The sequence below is a fragment of the Mastacembelus armatus genome, chromosome 13, assembly GCF_900324485.2.
Source record: "Mastacembelus armatus chromosome 13, fMasArm1.2, whole genome shotgun sequence".
Classification (NCBI taxonomy): domain Eukaryota; kingdom Metazoa; phylum Chordata; class Actinopteri; order Synbranchiformes; family Mastacembelidae; genus Mastacembelus; species Mastacembelus armatus.
In genome coordinates this window covers 17,881,034-17,904,964 of record NC_046645.1, presented here as the reverse complement: position 1 = coordinate 17,904,964, position 23,931 = coordinate 17,881,034, and the positions used below count along the sequence as shown (strand labels likewise).

The 23,931-nt window shown below is 37.4% G+C and overlaps 2 protein-coding genes across 5 annotated transcripts in view; both read left to right on the top strand.

The window, feature by feature from the left end:
* The window catches only part of cuedc1b (CUE domain containing 1b), a 42,705-nt gene extending 38,159 nt beyond the window's left edge, over positions 1-4,546 (top strand). For all 4 annotated transcript variants that reach the window (XM_026321594.1, XM_026321570.1, XM_026321587.1 and 1 more), the window contains exon 11: positions 2,009-4,546. In XM_026321594.1, coding sequence (XP_026177379.1) covers position 2,009 — 1 coding nt within the window. In that variant the 3' untranslated portion in view covers positions 2,010-4,546. The remainder of the gene's footprint in view (positions 1-2,008) is intronic.
* Positions 4,547-5,763: 1,217 nt separating this feature from the next.
* On the top strand, positions 5,764-21,535 carry wsb1 (WD repeat and SOCS box containing 1). Its single transcript, XM_026329222.2, has 9 exons — positions 5,764-6,142; positions 7,399-7,567; positions 10,805-11,088; positions 13,724-13,855; positions 14,187-14,287; positions 16,525-16,697; positions 17,097-17,210; positions 19,697-19,804; positions 20,082-21,535. The coding sequence occupies exons 1-9, from the start codon at positions 6,103-6,105 to the stop codon at positions 20,242-20,244; spliced, it is 1,284 nt and encodes a 427-aa protein (XP_026185007.1). The 5' UTR covers positions 5,764-6,102; the 3' UTR covers positions 20,245-21,535.
* The last annotated feature ends 2,396 nt before the right edge of the window (positions 21,536-23,931 follow it).

Genomic DNA, 23,931 nt, shown 5'->3' with positions numbered 1-23,931 from the left:
CAGCCACAGGTTACTTGCTTGTCCTCTGGTTTACTGAGTGAGCAAGCTTTGTTGTGAAGGAACCCACTAATCAGTTATCTTTCATTTGACTGATATTTCGTTCAAGCTCTTGGATTTGAAACTGTTTTAAACTTTTCTCAGCTTTTCTGGAATGTATACAGTATATAGGGACGTGTATATATTCCCTTTTTCTTTCACACCCACTTGTAGCAAGTGGTTAAGTGAATTAGTTAGATTGATGATAAGCACAAATGAAGTAAAATTAAACAAAATTTCTATTAGTTTTTTTTTTAATATATATATATATATAACACAGGGACTTTCTCTTATGTAGCCTGTGGTTTAGACTTAGAATTTAGATATTTGCTGTATTTTTAATCTTAATGGGGTATTGTTGTCCCCGACAAGTCCCATAGGGGTGTGATGCTGTTTTATTTCATCATCATCTTTACTTTTGTCATTTCTGAGTTTCTTAGGATCAGATCAGGAGGAGGAGAACTGTTCAGCAGTCTTTCCTGATTTTTTTGTCAACTCTTCTGGTTGGTTTAGTGGGGGGAAGGTTTTGGACTTTGTCCCCCACTTGAAGCTTTTCATGCAGGGCTTTTTTGGTTTGACGGGCCCTATTTTGAGGTTTTGTGAAGCATTATTTTGAGGTTGGCAGCAATGTGGGCAGTTCTTAACGTTGTCTGTCACATCCTTTTTCATATCCGACCATTTGTTGAAGTGTTTTTTTTTTGTTTTTTTGTTGGATGTTTTTTTTGCATCCAGTGTATTTGAATTAAAACAACTCTACAAAGAGTGGGCCAAAATTCCTCCACAGCAATGTGAAAGACTCATTGCCCGTTATCGCAAACTGCAGTTGTTGCCACCATGGGTGGCACAAGCAGTTTCTAGATTTGGGTGCAGTTCCTTTTTCACATAGGGCCAGATAGGTTTGAACAGTTTTTTCCATCCATCCATTTTCTGTATCCACTTATTCTTTAACAAGGGTCACAGGGATCTGCTGGAGCCTATCCCAGCTCTCTTTGGGTGGAAGGCAGGGGTACACCCTGGACAGGTCACTAGTCCACCATTGGGCCACATAGAGACAAACAACCTCACACACTCACACTCACTCCTATGGGCAATTTAGAGTCACCAATCAACCTGACATGCATGTTTTTGGACTGTGGGAGGAAACCAGAGTACCTGGAGAAAACCCACACAAGCACAGGGAGAACATGCAAACTCCACACAGAAAGGCTCCTGCCAGTTTACAGACCCAGGACCTTCATACTGGGAGGCAACAGTGTTAACCGCTAATCCACCATGCTGCCCCAACTTTACTTGGTTATGTTTGTGTAATATTAAAGTTTGTTTGATTATCTCAATCTAAGAAGAAAAAGTAGACTACCTGAATTTCGTTTTGGGGGTTAATAAAGTTTCTCTCATCTAATGTCATCTCTGCAAGCTGCGAGCATCTCCTCTTTTTGCATTCTTCATATGGAATGGAAATAAAGTAACGTTGGTTCAGCACGCCGATCAAAGGCTGATGTGTATGAGTGCATCACTGGTTGTGCATGTGGGACAAGTAGTGAGAAAGCACTTTGAGTGCACTTGAATGCAGAAAAGCGTTATACAAGCATAAGACCATTTACTATTTACAATGTCCACAGTGCCCATTGTTTCAGTCAGTTCAGTCATTTGTAGTGCTGTTTGTTCTTCCCATATAATTTTATTTCTTGTTTCATATGCTCACAAGACATTTTCCTAGTAGTGTTGTGGAGTGTTGAGGTGCTCTTCGACAAACTACAGTGCTACATTGTTTTTTTGGGAGAGCAATGGCTTCCTTCATGATGCCGCAATGGGCATCGGAGTCCACTAATGATCGGACCTCATGTCCCTCCTTTTCATGCTTTGCATTGGAGAAAGAAAGGAAGAAACTTTCTAAACAAAGCACAAATAGCAATTTTGTTTATTGTTTTATTTCATGAAACCGTAATTTTCCAAACTTTGTTGTGCATTCCAGATGCTTGTATGCTGCACCATATCAGGGTTTCCACCGCAGAATCAACCATGGCGGCTTTTCCTGTTCCCACCTGCTCATCCCAACCTAATCCAAACCAGCCAATATAAGGCTCAGCAATTAACCCTCCTGTCATCCCTCCCATAAATAAATGGGAATAAAGAATAAATGGACTATTTTCTTATTTTCTATAAATGCATTATCTCTGCGTATAACATTTTTTTGCTATATAATTATAATAGTACATCATTTGTCCACTGCTTCAATTAAATCACTAAGGAATATTTATAATTGTTATTATTTTGCCATATACATTTGCAGTCCTGTAAGTTAACACACTGTAGACTTATGTGTCTGATTTGGGTCCCTTAGGCTGGGTAGTTCATATACACATGCTCTTTATATAAAAACACGTAGAGCTTTGTCTCATATTTTTCTAAATTACATTAAATGTTTGTACTGTTTTTTAATATCAGAGGTTACGTAACTAAAAATCTCTGTCAGACTATTGTGGCTATTAATGTTGTGGCTGTACTGATCTTAGAAAACATGGGAAGTGAGTGAAAATTGTCATTCCAGCTGCTGTAGCACCATCAGCAGTCCAATTGCACATATAAGACTTGTGATTATAAAAGTACCCATGAACGAACCCTGGCATCACACAAAGGATAAATGATATTTATCAAGGGAAAAAATAAGTCTGCATCATTTTAAAACCAGATCTGATCTTTTTTGTGTTGATGGTTTATGTTCATCTACCTGCCCCCCCTGCTGCACTTAAAACTGCCACACGTGCAGATTTAAATGCAGTGTGTACTACATGCACATGTAAAAATAAGATTTGCGCAAAAACTGCTCAATTATGATAGGTTCCTTCCAGTTTGGCTTGAACACAACCGTCTCCACAAAACGAATGAAAACAAATTAAAGCTTTCTCTTCTCTCTCCACTGACTGTTGCTCTCCAGGTTTATTTTTACCAGCCTTTAGGTGGTAGCAGCGATCAGTGATGAGAGACAACATATGCAGACATGAATTGTGATCTGACTATTGTGATAATAGCTGTATCCTCAGAAATTGAATTAGATATCTCAATCTCTGCCTGAAGGCAGAAACGCTGATATAAAGAAACCTGAAAGAAATGTTTCAAAAGTCCATAACATCAAATTCTGCACTTTTCAGAAAAAATGCTGACAAATAGATGGCTGCTACAGTAGATGTCAGCATCTACTTCCTCCTACTTATAAGGCCTTACAAGGTTCCCACTTCTCGGTTAACATGATTTCAATCCTGCTGCATCCAGAGATGGTTCAAACCCATACTTTAGGCATCAGTGTACTTTTTTTAATCTGCTGAAATCACAAAAATGCCTGTATGATTTTCATTTACCCCTTCCTAATGTGCTTTTCATGTGACTGTGTAGATGTTTAATTAGCCTGGATTACAGTAGGAAAAGTTGTATGTAGCCTGTATGAACAGAAGATTTTTGGAATCTAGAGTCACAGCACCTGGACTTCTAATTTTTTAGAAGCCTCTAGACAGCTTCACCTGGATGACTGAGAATCTTCACAGAAGGTTTTTGGAAGGGAAGCAAAAAAAATGTGTATTGACTGATTGAAATGTTACTATCCTGTTAAATGGACATTATAAGTTGCTATCACACCTGTAATTTTCCTACAGCAGAGGGAAATTGCACGTATTAGGCCAGAAGTACATATCATCTATACAAGTCAGAGTAGGTGAGTGGGCCTCAAACACAGGAAACAAATAACTGTTTCCTGTTTCAAAATTATAATCAATGTTATTTTAATAAGGTGTTATTTTAGTGCAAACCAAAATTTTTCTCTCAACTTATGTATTTTTTGTACCTAGACCTGAGATCTGCTCTTTATACAGCAATTAACAGGGTAGCTGGATGATATTGTTGATGATTTGGATTTGATATGCTCCTGGGGCCTGTGTCACAAAGCAAGGCCATCTTAGTCAGGTTCCTCTTGGGTCGTCTGGCATCACTTAGCCTAACATTGGCCTAGACAACTGGTCTCACAAACCCTCTTATCAACCTGCTATTTTAAGTCTACGAGCATGTTCATGTGAAAGTTGTCAATTAGATGTGACATAGCCAGAACCATAAATAAAGTATTTCATATAATATGGATATAACAGTGCAGTGAAATTTGTTTATATAACATATATTATGACAGGTAAACTTAAACCATGGGACTAGAAGAGATTCAAAAGCTACAGAAATACCTTTCAGATAGTAAAGAACGCTAAGAATATACAGTAAATTAGCACAGTATTATTATAAGGAGTTACAGAAGGAGCATATTTTATGTTTTCTCTGAACCAGAAACCACTATGAACATATGTTACTAGAAAATTACTAATGTTCAACATTTCTGCTGCTATAGCTGAAAAGAGAGCACAGTGGAGAGGAATTACACCTGAAGTAAATGTCACTGATTGTTTCATTTATAATCCTGGGAAATATTAAAGACTGTATGAGTTCTTTTTCTAATTAAAAATCAATTATCACCACAGTTTCTTCAAGTTATTCTGAGCTGCATCAGTGGAATCTTATAAAAACATCAACACAGTATTTTAGTTGGGAATAAAATAATCTTTGCGTATTTACAATAATTTTTTTAATGTAATGTAGGGTGACCAATAGAAAGCCTGGAAAAGCAAAACAATTTGACCTTTGGTCTTTAAAAATATTAATTCCTTTGTATTACTTATTACATTAATGTAAATTATTGTTTCCATCAGGATCCAGTAAGAATTACCATTCAGGTTTTCCAGTAATCTAATTGGTCAGTTCTTGACAGGTTTTGAAATAATTACACTACTCACAAAAAGTTAGGGATATTCGACTTTCAGGTGAAATTTATGGAAAATGTAAAAAGTTCATACTACAGTGATATTATATCATGAAAGTAGGGCATTTAAGTAGAAGTATGCAATGGTAATTTCTTCATCTCAAACAATTTATTGAAACAAAAGCTAACAACAGTGGTGGGTATACCACAACAAAAAACCTTCACTGTCTCAATAATTTGTCAATTGTTAGGTGCCGTCTTGGTCTCATGATGTCAAAATGTGAACAGCATGATGAAGAGGACTGTTTAAATACGAACTGTCATTGAACCAGAACATTTAGATAGTCATGGATCAGACACTTGTTGTGATTTTTGTGGTTAATCACCTTGTTAGAGAACACCATGTTATGCAATAAGTACTGAAACATTGAACAGTTGGACATGTGCATTCAAAAGTTTAGAGAAGGTCAAATTAAGTTCAGCTGTAAAGGTTATAGTGCATTTTAGGTGCATTCTGAAATTCTGAAAAAGTCAAATATCCCTAACTTTTCGTGAGTAGTGTATATGATGTTAACACGCGCCGTAACAGCCAAAACACATGCAAGAGAGAAAACACACTCTTAGCCAAACTTTGTTCATACCATCACTCAGTTCGGGGTCCCCCTACAGGCCTGGCGCACTTACGTTGCAGCGTTTCTTTATATCTTGCGTGTGTTTTCTCTCTTGCATGTGTTTTGGTCGTTAGGGCGCGTTTGCCCTTGTCGGCCACCGTACTGCTATCCTAACAGCTCAATGCTAATACAGTAGGTGGGGGTGATGCGCCTAAACTTGGTTCGCTAACCGCCACCCAAAACAAAAATAAAAGAAGAAGAAGCAGGGGGAGGTGTTAATAGTATTACCACGGTAACAGTGCTGACGTGGATTAAGCCCGCCCATATAGCTTTATGGTCAGTACTCTCGCTAGATAACTTGGTAGTAGTAGCCATTGTATAACAAGGAATCATACTCAAAATCTGGAGTTCAAGAGTCAAATTATGTAAATTAAACAATTTGATTTCGATCAGTAGTAATATCCTTACAGCAGAATTATAGAACCGAACAGTAAAAAGTGTAGTGTCGAGGACGTGAAGGGAAAAACATTAACAAAGGTCTGCTGACGACCGTGTTTTCAATCGACATCGGAAGCGGAAAAGGCGCCGTCCTGTTCTGTACTGATCGTTTATCTTCATTTTACAGTCCGTGCTAGGCTTTTCTCTTAGGTTTGTGCCCTTATTTAGATGGCAAGCTTCCCAGAATCTGTAAACGAAAATGATATAGGTAAGTTGAAATGTTCATTTATAATTTCTCTGAAGTCACGTCCCGGGAGCGGCATGGGACTAGAATGCTAACGTTACAACATTTCTGTGTAGTTAGTTCAGTGTTAGTCCCTGCGGTTCACAGCCTCCAACACCCACTAACGTTAGAACCTGAACAATCACATCAAACTAACCTTTTGGTTTATCGTGCGATGTTTTATTTACCTCTTGTAACGGCTCGATGGCCAAGCTGCTGTGTAAATCAGTTTAAGAAAACTGTAACCTACATTGTTTCGCACACGATAATGCTCTATGTAGTTTTTACACTGAGCTTCGGGATTTGTCCTTACAGCTAGAGTCTCTGTGTTACCGAGGCCTGTTTGAAAGTGCATTTTCTTCTCGCAGAGGTTGTTGTTGCCACCGTCGCCTCAGATCCTTCCATCCCCCACAGACCCAGCAGTTCACTCTTGTTTGGAACGTCCCTGAGACGTACGTGCGTGCCAGCACGCTCAACGTTACATATCATGCACTATAGTCTGCGTATTTGTGTCTTATAGTGTGTTTCTGTCACTTCTTATAGGTGGTTATCTCAAAGTCTTCGTTGTTTTTCAAGAGAAAAGAATTTAAAACATAGTCTAACTCATTATATACAAAGAGAAATCTTAAAAGTTTCCAGAATTCACCTGGACCAACCCCTCAAATGTCGCCTGTCAATGTTTCTCCTGATACCTACTTTGTTAAATGGTTTGATTTATTTTCATTCGGTCTTAAAGAGGTGTTGTGTAACTATGAAAAGAGCAGGCATGCTAGTCTTCTGGTTAAGGGTTGTTGTCTTCCCCTCCGTGCTGCTTTGGGTGTGGTTGTGAAATTGTCTTTGTTGATTTGTTACCTGTGTTAGTTGACTAAAGGTTTACAGTGGAGATGTCATTTAATGTCTTGGGGAAATGTAGGTCATTACATTAAGAGGTTAATAGATGTTTCACATAATTTGCATCTATTTCAGAATAGGTTTTTATTCATGTGTTACATACACATACATATTCAACTTAGTTATTTTGTAGAGTTACACCCCTGCTGTTTGCACAAATTGTTTGGTTAGCATAGTTAACCAATCAGATGCCTGACTCAGAGGCAAACCCACTCTGGTGTGACTGAAGGGGTTACTTTGGGGTGATTGGAATTAGCGTAAGTTGACCCAAAAAAACAGAGGGATTGTGACATGCCATGATCCAATTTATGAGTGTTGGGGAAGTAACAATGTTGTTGGTCTTTTTCCAGCTAAGGCGAAGTTCATTGGTGAACTCCTGGTGCCTGTTGCTCCCTTTGACCAGAAGTCTGGGTGTGAGGCTTGGACAGTAGCCTTTGCACCCAATGGTTCCTACTTTGCTTGGTCCCAGGGACATCGCATTGTCAAGCTCATTCCTTGGGCAAAATGCCTGAAAAACTTGTAAGTATCATTTAAATCTTAAACATCCAGTTATCTCCAGTACCTTAATGTTACTACTATGATTATTGTGGTAAAAGGTAACATACTGTTGGGAGGAGGGGGCAGACTTTTTCTTATTTATTGCTTATTGTTATTGTTTTTCTCAATGTATCTTACCTTATATATTTGAGAAATATATCATCCAGTCAGTGAATAGTACAGAGCTTCCACACCGCGTAACTCCAATATTACCTGAACAAATCTCATGTACTCATGTTTTAATGTATTTGTTGATAATCCTTAATGAGTGTGTTCTGCAAAGTTGCCGCTGATCCTATGATGCTTTGTGTACAGTGATCTGTGGGGTCAGTTTACAGAATAGGAAAGCCAGATAGATAGGATAAGATTAGATAAGAACCTTTATTTGTCCCGCAATGAGGAAATTCAAATTGTTACAACAGCGGTAAATAAGGCACAAGATAAAAATAGGAATAAACTAGAAACAAACAAGGCATTTAAAATAAACAAACATATAATAAAAATAGAGAAAGTAAAATCTAAAAAAGTGACATGGACTTACACTTTGTTGTTTCTTGGTCTTTTCATGTTTTGACATTAAGAAAAATAGAAAAGAACACTTATTCTTTTCTTATCCTTGTTTATCCATCTCTCTTTGAGTCCACGAGTGCTGTTTTATGAAGGAAAATGATTTGGTCGCATTAGTGTATTTGCACTGACAAAGACAACTGCAAGCAGAAACCAGACCATACAACAGCATTTTTACTGTTCCTTGGCCTGCTTTAACCATTCTGATACCATTCAGTTTTTAACATTTATATAGACTAATTACACTTTCTGCCAAATTCAAGTGAGTTTATCTGCATTTCATTGGTAAATCCCCAGAACTGTGTAAGATACAAATTCAAAGGAGCAGGAATTCGACCTTAACGTCATTAGTATTATGCCATTGGTTGACCTGCTGTGTGATACCAGTGAGCAGAATTATTTTCACACATGATTAATCTACAGTGGAGGAAACAGCAGAAGGAAAAAAAAAAGTTGAATCAGAAGGTGTTTATAAACTTCACTGGTACTCTGGATCTACATACAGTTGAAAGAAAAACTAGTGACACTATTGGCAGTTTCCTGGTTTTCTGCATAAATTTGGCATGAGATGTGATCTGATCATCAACAAAAGTCACAAATATCAACAAACACAAAGTTTCTTAGCTGATAAAACACAAATGGCTGTGACCTTTACGGTCTTTATTCAGCAAACCCATTTAACATAGAAAAGTGATGGTCGAAAGTGTAATGGCAACAATGTTTTAATAACTGGTTGAACCACCTTTGTCAGTTATAATCTCAAGCAAATGCTTCTGCCAGATGTCTGACCGCATCTGACACAAGACCTCAAAACTGCCCTTTTGAAAAACTGAGGTCGAGTCGAGTTGAGTAGAGTAGAGCAGAGTAGTGCTGAAACTGTATAATGGAAAAAAGGCATATGACTCATTTGTTCAAAAGACATTTTCTCAGTAGTGTTGTGGAATGCAGGCGTGCTGCAAGGGAGGAGCATAAATGCCTGTACAATGTTTACTCATGAACAAAGATGTTCACCAGTGCCAATGAAGTGTTCAGAAGTCTTGTTTAGCTCTTATTCTAGAGAGTTTTTTTAACCTCATTCTGGTTTGTGCTTTTGGCACGATTTTGGCAGGGCACTGTCCTCTATAGACAGTAGCCACAGTACAAAATCTTTTCCATTAGCGCTGTTCAATTATGGAAAAAATCATGATTATCACGATCACGATTATTTTGGTCATTATTGAAATGATTATTATACACGATTACTCATTGACTTTGGAAATCTGTTGCATTTATTGATCAAAACAATGAATTCTCCTTAAAACAAATAATATAAAATATATTCAAATGTATAAATAGCGGTGTCGACGCCACCGTGTAGCAAATCTTGCACATATGTTTTTGATCCACGTCTGCTTCTTCTAACCCAAACTGTTCCCAAACAACAGAATTGCTTCTACCTCTTTTGTTGACCACAGACTTCTGTAGCTCCTGTCTTTCTGCCATCTTCACTCACGCTGATTTTTAAAATGCCACCAGATACCACATACACTTGTTTCACTGACAGTATAGGCTGAGAGAGTTCGGGCTTATGGAGGTTAATTGTTTTTACTCAATTACATAGTTTTTGTGATCGTCCAGACCCAAAATCAAAATTTGATTAATTACACAGCCCTACTCTCCATTTACAGACACTATCTAAGTGGTCTTATACAGCTCTTTAACCTTTTCCAGCTACATGTAAAGCAACACTCTTGATTGTAGGTTTACTGAGATCTTTTTTTGCAAGGCATAGCTCCCATGCAGCCGGTGCTGCTTAACAGTGTTTGAGTATTTTTGTATAAGTTCAGGTAGCTTTAATACAGATCTCCTTTCTCATTTATATTGATTGGACTCTAAGGTTACTAACAGCTGACTTCAGTTAATGTTTAGTGACATCACAAGCCAAGTGTTGCCATTAATTTTCCCACCAAGATTAATTGGTATTTTAAAAAAAGACATGAAAGAACATGAGTGTTTTGTGTTTTATGAGCTTTCAAATAGTTTGTTAATATTTGTGACTTTGGTGAAGATCAGATCATGTTTTCACCCAAATTATGTAAAAAATCACAGAATTGTAACAGTGCTATTACTTTTTCTTGCAACTGTGAATGGATGGATAGATAGATAGATAGATAGATAGATAGATAGATAGATAGATAGATACTTTAATCATCCCCCCATGGGGGAAATTCAGATTGTCCAGCAGCTCTTGTATTTACTTTACACAGAAATGTCAATATATACAATATCAGCAGTTTATGTTAACAAGTCTTATGGCTGTGGGAACAAAGGATGGTATTAATGGTATTGGGGAAAACATTTGGTAGTATAAATAGAACAAAGAGGCCCTCCACAGTGTCAAGGACAAATTACTATATAACACTAGTTCTGCTTAAAAGGCTACATTTTTTTCAGTCAGTTCTTGTGACTCTCACAGCCACACTGATATTTTATGTAGTACAGATGCATCCAAACAGCAGGCAGTGTCTAGTAAGCTGTTTTTTATTGCAGTGGTTAAAAAAATACAAAACTTCAGACTTAAATTGCACCTCAGCCAACTGGCACAAGTATGATTACTGCGTTCACACCAGATGAAAAGAAACCTGTATGTTTTCCCATTCTCTTTTGCTGTAGTTCAGTGGGCCATGGAGGAGAGGGAACCAATGCCTCAAGTCCCCAGCGCTTATCCCGTCAAAATAGTGATGGAGGCCAGACAATCCCAGGAGTAGCCGAACCCCGTGAACACACCATCGACTGTGGTGACATTGTCTGGGGCTTGGCTTTTGGTTCCTCAGTGCCAGAGAAGCACAGCCGCTGTGTTAACATTGAGTGGCACCGCTTCAAGTTTGGCCAGGACCAGCTCCTACTAGCAACCGGTCTCAACAATGGTCGCATCAAGATCTGGGACGTTTACACTGGTAAGGGCATATTGTTGTTAAATAGAGTTAATTTCTTTCTTCAGGTTTATTAATTTAAATTATGCCATTTAGTTGGTGGCTTAGATTAGAAAAAAGAAATCTAAACTTTCATTGAGCCCATAGCTCATTATCACATTATTTAAATGTAGGGTGATTTGTTTTTGTCCCCAGACATGTTTTGCTACATTTCTTGAACTTCATTCCATGGCAATGAATAAATTAAATGCACAGAAATCTGTCATCTGTGTCATCAGCAGTGCTCAAAAACATGACCAATAATTTTATTCAACCCAAACAAAGCCACTGGATGGCCGATCTGCCTATCAACCTACTTCTAAAAACTACACCAGACATCTAAAATGTCTAAGCTGCTGATAGTATTTGTTTGAAGTCATTACTGCCAAAGGAGTTTGACCAGCTATATTAACTCCAAGGGTTCACTTTTTCCTCCAGCATTGCAAATGCTTAATGGGTGTGTTCTATAAAGACATGGGAAATTGGAATTCTTTGTGTGCTATCAGCTTAAAATCATAGTGTTGGTCAATTGTTGGGACTTAGATGAAGATCAGATCACATTTTAGGGTAAATTAAAGCAGAAAACCTATTATTTCCAAGGGGTGCACATACTGTACTTCTGTATATACTGTATATTCCACTGATACATTTTCTGTTTTTAAAGTGATAGGTTTTGAGCTAACAGTGAAAGTGCAAGAATGAATGCCATAATTTTGGGCACTAAGGGATTAGGTTGAATCAACCAGATCTCAATTCTACAACAATTCAATCTGACTATACTATAACTGAGTCAATTTTCCTAAGTATAGCTGGCAATCCTCTTCTATAGGATCACAAACAGTAGAGACACAACTGGATCCAAGTTCACAGGTGTTTTTTCACAAACCATAGTACAGACAATGAGCTACCGCAGGGTATACTGCCCGTGTTCTCCTAAACTCTCCAGCTTTATACTTTTAGTCAGAGGGATGGATTCCACCCCCTTAGACCATATTCGTTCATTTTAAGGTCACACAGTTTTTTCCATTATTAGTTTCCCTTTTTTAGACATGTCTGTATACTATTTTCTCCTCATTCCTTTTTAAGATATTAGGGGACCATGCCCCACCCATGTCTCTCTCCTGTAGATGGACAGGTTTCCCCTGCTCTCTAGCCTGTATTTAGATTTAGTTTTGGTACACATTTACTTTTCTCTAAGACTTATTTTAGCCAAGCCTCCATCCTGTCCATACTTAAGTTTCTTGTGCATGCCATTGATCCCTTACATACATGCCATTGCATGCCATTACATGCCATTGATCCCACCTGTTCCTATAGAGTATTTTGGGACTTACATGAACATGTCTTCAGTCACATGCACACAGAACCCAGTCTACTCAAGGCCTTAGATTTCTGGGATAATACACAACATGATTTTGTTTGCTGATTGTATGCTCCACATTCCTCACATCTGTATTTAGTCCAAGAAGGTCTCAACTGGATGTTTACATTTAAAAACACAATGAAGTTAAAGAAAGGTGCGGATCACCAGAGTAGTCTGTTTACAGCACTATGTTTTCCATAGCATCATTCGCACCCTGTCAGTGAATAGATACAGCAAATAGGTGTTCTGAATAAAGCAAATCAGTCTTACATGGCTACGTAGGACTGGCTGATATTCATCAATCCATTATGTAACACTTTTTTCTGCTATCCAGTGTGGCAGGAGGCAGTCCCAGCTTAGAGGTGGGATACACCTTAGGCAGATTGCCAGTCTATCACAGACCTGACACATGGAGACAAACACTCACAAAAACATCCAAATTCAAACCTTTGGGCAATTTTAGAGACACTAGTTAACCCTCAAGGGTCGATGAACGCACTGGTGCGTTTTGTGGCATCTTCTCCAGCTAACGCCGAAACAAACTTAAAGTTTTGATCGTACAGATCAGAATATATCATTCATATCTGTAAAAGGTTTTCTTTTACATCTATATACTCATATTAACAAAACGCTGTGCTTTTGTAAAATAAAGAAAGCAGACAGGGTGCACTCTCTGACTTCTCTCTCTGTCATCTCTCTCCAGACACGGAAATAAATCAACCTGAAAATCAGCGAATACTTGCCTCAAAGACATGAGAAATATTTCTTTTAAATTAAACCATATGCAAAAGCAACTGAACGGTTTAAATGGCCACTGGTAGATGGACATTTCTGGAAAACAAGCAGCATATTAGTTTAAATATAAGAGCGATAGACCTTGTGTACAGAGGAAGTACACTACCAAACTCTACACAGAAAGGCCCAGGGTGGAATGGAATTCGAACCCAAAACCTTTAGTGCTAATTGCTCTCGCCCTTGGATAAAAATCCACGATTGATGTGGCTATACTTGTAGTTCTGTTTTTGTTTAATATTTGCAAGTTTTCCCTCATTGTGCTCTTATTGTCAATATGGAGGCTTTTGGAGCAGGAATGGAGTTTTTGCTGTGCCTGTAAACAGTGTATCACATTATTTTCACTGTACAAGCTGTGCAACTACTTTGTCTGTTGTGTACTCTGTAACTATTCCAGTGAGTATTTGCACTTTATGAATGAGTTTTTCATTATAAGCCTGAGTTTGATTTGTTGATTTCACGTAGGAAAACTTTTGCTGAATCTGATGGATCATACTGATGTAGTGCGAGACCTGACCTTTGCTCCTGATGGCAGCCTTATGCTGGTCTCTGCATCCAGGGATAAGACCCTCCGTGTATGGGACCTCAAAGATGATGGTATGTAGATGATGCTGTTGAAAAGCTGTCATTGTAACTGAACTTGTATTTTTCAGTTTTCACTTCAGTTGTATTGAGCTAGTATCCACAGTTGCCCTTTTCACACAGGTCCGGCATGTTACCACATACTTGAAATAGTGTTTGATTTATGTGTGGGTGACACCGGAGTAGGGCGCACAGGAGGGGGATGTAACATCAACTAGATTCATGCCAATGTTGAGTGTCCTATCTTCTCTCTCTCTCTTGCTCTCCCTGCTTGTTTTCTATATATCATCTGTTGTCTATTAAAGGTAAACATGCTAAAAAAAAAACTTAACTTTCTCTTATGTAGGTAACATGGTGAAGGTTTTACGTCGACATCAGAACTGGGTTTACTGCAGCGCCTTCTCTCCTGACTCCTCCATTCTGTGCTCAGTTGGTGCAGGCAAAACAGTATGTGTTCAAGTTCCCTTTTACATATTGTGATGGGTTTGCTAGTTAATTTCTTTGCAGTTGCTTGTGACCAGTTATATCCAATTAACCTAAAATTAAAACACTCCTCATCCATCTACCCAGTCCTTTCATTCCCACCTTAGAACAAACTGTTTGGTGTCTTGATAACTTGAGCTATGTGAATATAAATTCTGTCTGGCTTTTGTTTATAGTGGAAAAAAGATTGTGATATTCTGAAGTTTGCCTACAAAACAGACAACTATTTTCCTTCTTGCCATATAGCTGAAGTTAACTCGTTTTGTTATGTGAAGTGAAGTGCTCCAAAACATACTACTTATACATACTACAACCTATTCTGACCTAATGTGCACCCTGCAAATTAACAAAGCTGAGAAAAAAAAATATTTCCATGTTTTATTTCAAATTGCTTGTCTTGCATAGTTCTGTAGCCCTTAAAGCAAACATGTTTCTGGATTGATTCTATTGACTGACCACCATTAGTTCACCTTTTCTATAATGTTGTATCTCTAGATTTATCTGAACATGGTGGTAATCATAGACGTGGTGGTAGTTTTTTTTTTTTAGGCTGTGTGTGTCCCTACAGTGTGTGTCTTGCTCTTCCTGTCACAGGTGGTGGCAGAGCTCAGTGTGTGATTGGTTTTGAAAGGAGCACCGTGCTGACATTTGGCGCAGCCGGTGTAAACCGGGGACGCACAGTGCGCATAGCCCAAAGGCCTGGCCAGGGGCAGCCTGGCACCTGACCTGCAAGGTCAATCTGTACGTAGGTGCTGCTCCGTATTTGTCTACCTCTGCTATTGCAGTTCCTTCATTTATTTTATTCATTTTAGTTTTAAGGTATTATTATACTGGTGGTTATATACTCCTTCTACCCTCTTTACCTGCCACCTCTCTACCAAACCCACACTCCCACCTCATTTTTAATTGCTCCATTGACCATCTGCACGTTTTTTTTTTTTTGTTTGTTTTTTGTTACAAGGATTACTGGTACTGTCAGCTTATATTTTTTTTTATTGTAGCACTTAGTGCAACATTGTAATGTTGCCAGTGGCAAATTATAGACAACAGTTCAGCCAGCCGCAACAGTTTTAACTGTTAATCTGCCCATTTTCTTCAATGTGTTAGCTAGTGCAAATATTGCACAGATTATGTTAAACAGAAGTAGGTATGAAAGTTGTTGCCTAAAACATACAACCTGTTATTGAGAAAAAAACTGTTCACAAATTGATCAGTTAATTGGTAGCTTTTCCATCTGCAGTTCTGTGGCTTTGCTGCTTTATAAAAAGCATTTCATTATTTTTGTGGAACAGCATTAAATTATACTGTATTCCATGTGCAGATCTTCAGTAGTATACATGTTATGGAAAAAACACTTAGGAACAGAGAAAATTATGCTGATGTTTTTACCTTAAATTGAGAAACTAGAAAGTGAGGAAACTATCTAGTATGGAAAGGAACAAACTTGCTCAAAAATTGCATGTGATGTATGGAGTTTTTTTGTTTTTTTTTTTAATATATGGGTTCAGCTTTGTTCACAAGCTGAGTATGCAGCTTGTCAAAGCTTTTTAAGTGTCCAACAGTCCAAAAGTTGCAGGGGTTACGTAACTGCATCACTCCCTGATCATGCATTGCCCAACACCAGTCTGTGTGTGTGTGTGCGTGTGTGTGTGTGTGTGCGTGTGTGTGCGCGTGTGTGTGTGTGTGTGTGTGTGTGTGCGTGCGTGCGTGTGTGTGTGTGTGTATATTATTTGTATGCGTGTGTATATTCCAATGTGTACTTTGCCAGAGGTATCAATCCTTTGGCCATAAAATACTCTTTTCTCTTGCAGTCTCCCTTTGTAGGCTTCTGCCAGAGATGTGAACCTATTGTAAACACAGTGAACTCAAACTCTGAAAGGGGAAAACCAGTGGAGTAACATTATGTTACCTTAAGTTACTTTTTATGTTTTTTTTTTTGTCAAACATGTTTATTGTATTTATTAAAATATGTGCTTTTTAAATTATGACATAGATACTACTATATAAAAAAAGTTGAAATACTAATGTAGATGAAATGTTGCATTTTGACATATCCTTGCTGCTTGTGTAGCATGTGGTGTTTTTTTGTGTTTTTTCGCCTGGTTAAGGTAACAAAGCTTTACAGTGATATTGGCCATAGCTTGAACATAATTTAATTCTCTCATTCCATGGACTATAACAGCTCTCTAATCACATCACAGGTGTTTCTATGGAACATGGATAATTATACATTCATCCGGAAACTGGAGGGGCATCACAATGATGTGGTGTCTTGTGAGTTTTCACCAGATGGAGCGCTATTGGCCACAGCCTCTTATGACACCCGGGTCATTGTATGGGACCACCAAAAGGCCACCATCCTACTAGAACTAGGGTATGAAAACAAATACACAACATGAAGACCAGGGGAAGTGGGATTGAATAATGTGGAATGCATTGTTGTTCCATAACCATACAATTCAGGTTGCAGTGTCCCACATATTTCAATTAGCCAGAGTTTAAAATGTCACAAATATAAGCATGTAATAGTATATTGTTTGAAGTGAGCCAATAAGGATAAACTTTGTCATTCTAACTATGAAAGATGAAGTGTACAAATTCAGTACACAGGTCTCAGTGAAAATGAAAAGCCTCACAAGCATTATTTAAATTAAAGGAACTACCGTTAATAAGTATCTAAATAAATATATATAGTTAATCTGTATAAACAGATTGTAAATTTTTTTTCTAACTGTAATTTCTGTTATTGAATTTTTGCACTCTTCTTTTCCAGCCATCTCTTCCCTCCTCCGTCACCTATTTTTGCTGGAGGGGCAAATGACCGCTGGGTTCGTTCTGTGAGCTTCTGCCGTGATGTCTGCCACATCGCCAGCGTTGCTGATGACAAGTAAGACACTGAATGACATAAGAGTTAAATTAATATTCATGAACTAGTTATATAAACTTTGATTGTTTTTGGGGTTTTTTTTGGCATCTCTTTTATAGTGTCCAGTTTTGTCTTTGTACCCAATTTAGTTGGTGTTGCATTTTTAGGATGTTCTTGATTTTCATGATAAAACCTTAAACATCATTATTATTTTATGAGGTTTTTTTTTTAAAAACTTTTGGAACATTGTATGTCTCATTGTGTCTAGACGGGTGGCTTCAGGAAGTCCCCTTCATTATTGAATATTTCATTATTAAAATTTAAATTGAAAAAAATGCAATATAGTTTTGAACCATAGCACTGTTTCCTCTAAAAATGGCATGGTGCCAAAAAGATGATAGAGGTTTTTAAAATTTTTGGTTATTTTTTGCCTAACATAAGACTTTTAGAAGGTTGCTGTTGGATGATGGTGTTATGGGATGGTATGCAGTCATGAGTGTGTGTGTGAATTTCTATCACTAAAAGCTCTGGGAATACAGGCAAAACACTAATGTATTTATTGTAATTTATATAGAGAACTAATAACTACAAAATCTTTGCAGAAACTTAAGCCTGCTGCTTGGAGCCCATGCTGAATAACCCAGTTGCTATCTGTGTGTATGAGACAAGTTGACATGAGGGAGTTAGCAGTGTTAGCAGTATCAAAGAATCATCAAGAAGCTACTTGAACTACAATAATAACTTTGATTGTGCTGTTTGCTTTGCAGAACAGGAGCACTTAATATGTACGGCATATAATATATAGCAGGCACACTAAACTAGGTAATTGCTGATACACTACTGAAAAACTGCTGTTTACAGTCATGTGCAAAAGTTTAAGACCACCCATGAAAATAAGCCAATGATATCACAAATAGTTATACATTTGGTGTATGTCGTAGCACTATACATGTTATAGGAAATCTATTCATAAAATATAGCCAAATAGATAAAAAAGCAGTGATTGTGGAGATCTAAATTCTGGGTTTTCACAGAGGCGGTCTTAAATGTTTGCACACAACTATAAATCTGTAAAAATGGATGAAACAATAAAAGATAGACTGAAAGTAAAAGAAAAAAAGCAAAAAGCAGCAATGAAGGAAAAAAAAAAATTGTGACGTTAAAGTGTGGCATGCTGCTGGGCACTGACATGACCCTAAATTAAAACCCAAACTTTAATTTTGAATAGTCATTACTTTCGAAAATTGCAGTCATTCCTCTCAATTTATGTATACTTTTGTGAAAGTCTTAACATGTCCTGCTGGGAAAACATGGCTATCATTAAAAATGTCTAAAGCAGCGTGTCAGTAGCCAAAGTCCATTTTAGCTTCATATTCTCATTTCTTCACTTTTATTTTGAAATAATGCAAAACATGCTTTTAATTTGAAAGAGCAGCGTGCTGCAGGAGAATCAGCTGATGTTGAATTAAAATCTGAACTTTACTTTTAAATAATGAGTGTTCTGGACCATGTTAAGTTTAATTCAGTTGAATTAAATGTATTACAGTGCCAAATCACAATACAGTCATCTCAAGCCACTTTACAAAAAAAATAAAATAAAACAGAAACCAAACTAATCCCTTATGTGCAAGCACTAGGCGTTTAGAGTGTAATCACTCCCTCTTCTGGTCATTTAGTGCGTTACAGTTTGGTTTATGTCTGTAACTTCTTGCCTAGCAGGAAGTAGGGTGGATATCAGGAAGCAAGGCCATCCACACCATTTGAGATGAGGTTTTTCTATCTACTTGCACAGAACTCCATCTTGGAGAATGGTCAGCCTATGAACCTCGACAGGAAGCAACTGCTGTCAGCCTATGAATTTTGACAGGATGACTCAAACAGTTGGGTGGCCCCTCTGCCCTTCAAATCAGCCAAGCAACATCTCCTTAGTAATTGAGTTTATGCGTTTTAGTGACTCACCTCTCTCCCCAGGACTCTGGGTGTGAATGAAAGAGCACTACCAGCAGTAATTGTAGCATTGAGGGTTATCTTCAGGATCTGAGATTTACAACTCTCCCACCTTATTCATACAGTGGTGTGTGGTAACATAGGCGGGGAGTATTCTGTACCATGTTAAGTTTAGGGTCTCACACACACACAACACCCCAAAAAATAATAATTAAAATGCTCTAACAATTGAATTTCCCTTTGGGGATTAATAAAGTACTCTTCTACGTCTTCTAAACTCTTTACTGTTTACTCCATACAATGTACCAATTGTACAGTGGTTAGCTATGAGCTTGCTATTTTTACAAGATAGGAAAAGTCACATGCTGTGTAGATGTGTGAGGAAAGCCTTACTCCTCATGTTGAGGAGAGCACTACCATGAAGATCACCTGCTAAACACACGGTTTTTACGCAATAGAGTATGTATTTTCTTGGATGCAGTTTGGATTGTGACAGCAGTGTCCTTGTGTGTGTTTTTTTTTTTTTTTTTTTTTTTTTGTGTGTGTGTGTCTCCCTTCAGATTGGTTCGTTTCTGGAGCATTGAGGAAAGGGCTCCTCAGGCCATTGCATCTCTTTCCAATAGTCTCTGCTGTGCCTTCTCTGCTGAAGGAAATGTACTTGCTGTTGGGTAAGACACAAACACACGGCATCCTAATCACATTATATTTCCCCTGTCCCACCTTACTGAGTCCTATCTTATGAGAGAGAAGCTAAGTAATTAATTTCTCCATTTTTTTTTAAACTTAGCTTGCTGTCTCCCATTGAAGCCGAATGTATAATGTATGATAATCTTGGTTTCCTTTGAAAATCCCCACAAAACGTTTGTATTTATAATAACATACTAGGGCTGTTGCTCAATCTTACTGTCATGCAGTTTTTGTTAGTGATTTTTGTTTTTCTTCTAGGACTCGTGATGGTAGTGTGCACTTCTGGGAGTGTCCTCGTAGCGTTGCCAGTCTGCAGCACATATGCAGGATGGCTCTCCGTCGGGTGATGACTACCCAGCAAGTAGAGGCCCTAGCCATTCCCACGCTGCTCCATGACTACCTGACATACAGAGTCATGTGATTTCCCCTAGCTAGCACCAGCTGACCCGGTTGCACATCCCACAGCAGTAGCATGCTGAAAAACCAATGAATCTCTTTTTCTTTCTGGAGGATAAAAAAATGAAAACAGTTGCATGAAATGAAGAAGGTTTACTGAGAACCCCCACCATATCAACATGATGTTTTGCTGTTTTGTACATATTTATTTTTGTAAGCAATTTAATAAAGGTGTGCCTGGGCCAGTGCACCATCTAAGGTCAAGATATTTCTGAGGCCTCCCGTCACTTCATCATATCAGTGTGGTATCTGTAAATATTCTTTCTAAACTCCTCCAGTTTGCTCCACCTCTCTATCATGTTTAGTAAACTTTTCATCTTTTTCCACTGACTTGAAATGGCTTTTGTACTTAAAGTGAGTAGCTCTGCTTGCTCTTAATGTCTTAAGGTTTTCCGTTTGCAAGTGGGTGAGCTAAAAGAAAAAGACATGGTGTTTTAGGTACTTAGGGTGCCGGGTTTTATAGACATGCTGATATTGTTTACTATCTTTAAATTATTGTCATGGCAAGAAAAGATACAAATCAAGCTGTTATTTGATTGATTTCAAATATTTGTCTGAAACATTTACACCACCATAGCACTTGTCACTGGAACTCAGGCTCATCTAGATAGGGTAAGCAGTGGTTTTTATTTCCAATAGAGAGACATTTAGCAAATATATCAACCTTTGTATGTAAGTTGGTTTCACTTAATTTCTGTTATATCAATATTGTGTATGTCAGTCAGAAAATGTCGAGAAACTACATAAATACCAAAGATATCTCTGAAGCTGTCAAATGATAGTTTGTCCACCAGAGTAGTAAAGTTTATTTGCCCACTATTTTTCTATTTTCCTGCCACTATTTACAACAGAACACATCCTAATATTTATAGGCGCAGAAGTTAAGACCATCTGTTATAGTTGATCATTTTTAATACTCTTAATAGCTACAAACCAGTGGCCTAAAAATTTATATGGGTTGGGGTATACCTTATAGAAGGAATTTGATTACCAGATTAGTATCATAGACCAGTGACAGACCAAATCTTTGATTTGCATTCCTGTATGACCTTTTCCTCAAAAATCTAGTTTGTATTTGGTCAGAGACTGATGGTCTCATGCCATTCTAGTCATTAGTGGTGAAATTGTAGCAAGCAATGTACCAAAAAACAATCTAATATTTACCACCAAACACATGACTTCACAGTTTCAATAAATGGCAAATATCAATCCCATTTTTACTCACAATCTACCCAAAAATGTCAGTTGGCAGTTAACTGATTTTAACAAAAACGGGACATTACAACATTCATGATGGTAAGACTTACTGAAGGACTTCTGTAGTTTTACCTAGGTGTACCTAATAAACTGCCAATGTAGTGTAAATTGCAACTATATGCTTATTTCACCGTTTGTGTGTGAATGTTTGCAGGTGTTTGCAGCACACCTGGCTGCGTTCTGAACTTGTATACAGAATTCTGTCATATATGTATATGGAAAATAGTATATAATCAGTTTTAAGTTCATTTTACTTTATTTTGCCATTTGTCTAGTTACACTGTTGAACAACTCTATTTTGTGTTTTTTTTTTCGTTCTACTTAAAATGTGACATTGTCAAAAATAGCTGCACATGGTATTAAAGCCCAGAATGAAAGCTGTATTATATGGAAGTTTTCTGGAGTCTTTATTCAATATGCAATTAATTTTACAATTGGAAATTCAATATGCAACTTCAACATGCAATTTGAATCGCTTTCTTATGTAGATATAAAATAATAATTTACAACACTGCAGGTGTTTTATGCACATTAGATTCTTTTAATAACTAACAAACAATGAGTTACTAAATCTGTGAGGTCCTGCTTAGAAAAGAAAAAAAAGTTGCCTTTGAAAAGGAAAATGGAGCAGCCTCTGATTTGCATTCAGCAACAAAAGATTGTGGAGATTGTAGTTTTTTTTGTTTGTTTGTTTGTTTTACAATTTCAAAGTAGAATTGGAGAACAAGATGGCTGCAAATAAATCATATTCTGCCTGGACGAGTATGAAAATTATAGCAAGCCTTCATAATTTTAACACCAGCGCTTATGTTAGATGGTTTTAACTCAAGTATTGAATTTAAAAATGCTTTTAATTGCTTTTATTGTCATTTTGATCATAGCAAAGAAATTGACAAAATGAGTCTTAAACTGAAGGATAATCAGTATTTCAATATTGATCAGTATCAACTGCATGAAACTCTTGATACTGTGGCCCCTGAAAAAGAACTTACAATCCCAGATTTCTTTTCAGCACTGACAAAAAGTCACAGCTCTGTTGAGCCCAGTGTTTCCTTAGCTCTCAGCAGTGATGACTTCATGAGTTTCTTTACAAATAAAATCACAACTATTAGAGATAAAATTCATCAGATGCTTCTTATAGCTGCTATAAATGAATCTTTTAATACAGTAGCTCTTGAATTATCTATAAGACCTCAGTTATATTTAGACTGCTTCTCTTCCATAGATCTCTCTGAATTCACATCAGTAGTTGCTTCATTTAAATCATCAAAATGTCTCTTAGACCGCATCCCGACTAGGAATCTTGGCTAATTATAGACCAATATCCAACCTACCATTTATTTCTAAAATCCTTGAAAAAGCTATTGCTAAGCAGCTATCAGACCACTTACACCGAAATGAACTATTTGAAGATTTTCAATCAGGATTTAGAGCACATCATAGTAACAGAAACAGCACCGTTAAAAGTCACCAACGATCTTCTCTTAGTCTGAGATAATAGACTCGTTTCAATACTTGTCCTGCTAGACCTTAGTGCTGCATTCAACACTATTGACCACAGCATCTTATTACAGAGACTGGAGCATGTGACTGGTGTCAAAGGAACAGCATTGAAATGGTTCCAATCCTATTTATCGGACAGATTCCAGTTTGTTCATGTCCATGATGAACCTTCCACACGGACAAAGTTAGTTATGGAGTTCCACAAGGTTCTGCGCTAGGACCGAGTCTGTTCACCTTGTACATGCTTCCCTTAGGCAATGTTATTAGGAAGCACTCTATTAATTACCACTGCTATGCAGATGACACTCAGCTGTATCCATCGATGAAACCTGTTAACACAAACCGGTTAACCAGACTTCAGGTGTGTCTAACTGACACAAAGGCTATGGCTTTCCTCTGAAAAGTTTTTAGAGGACCATTATAAAAAATTATACAATGATGTACTTTTACAAAAGCTTTGTTCCAAATAGTAAAAAGTTAAATATTTAAAACATGTACACTTGCAAAACAAATGCAATATATCTGAAAGTAACTAAGTAAAAATATTTTGACATGGTTTGCTCATTGCAATATTACACATTAGATCGCTTGATCATGAGGTCACATTGCTACACTGACTGTTTGTGACAGGTTTTTATTATTAATAGTTTTATAATCAATCAGATGAATGTGTGAACAAACAGGGAGAGATTACGGTGGAGCAATGGTTACCACTTCACTTCTTAGTAAACCTGAGGAAAGGCTGCAGTTGTAAACATTTGTTGCACAACCCAGTGTTAGAGTAAAATACAGCTACACTTTATACCATTCAGCTATGGTCATTTTAATTGTGTTAATTTAGCTATTAACTAATAGTAGATGTTCACTGGCATTTCACCTATTTCAAATATCA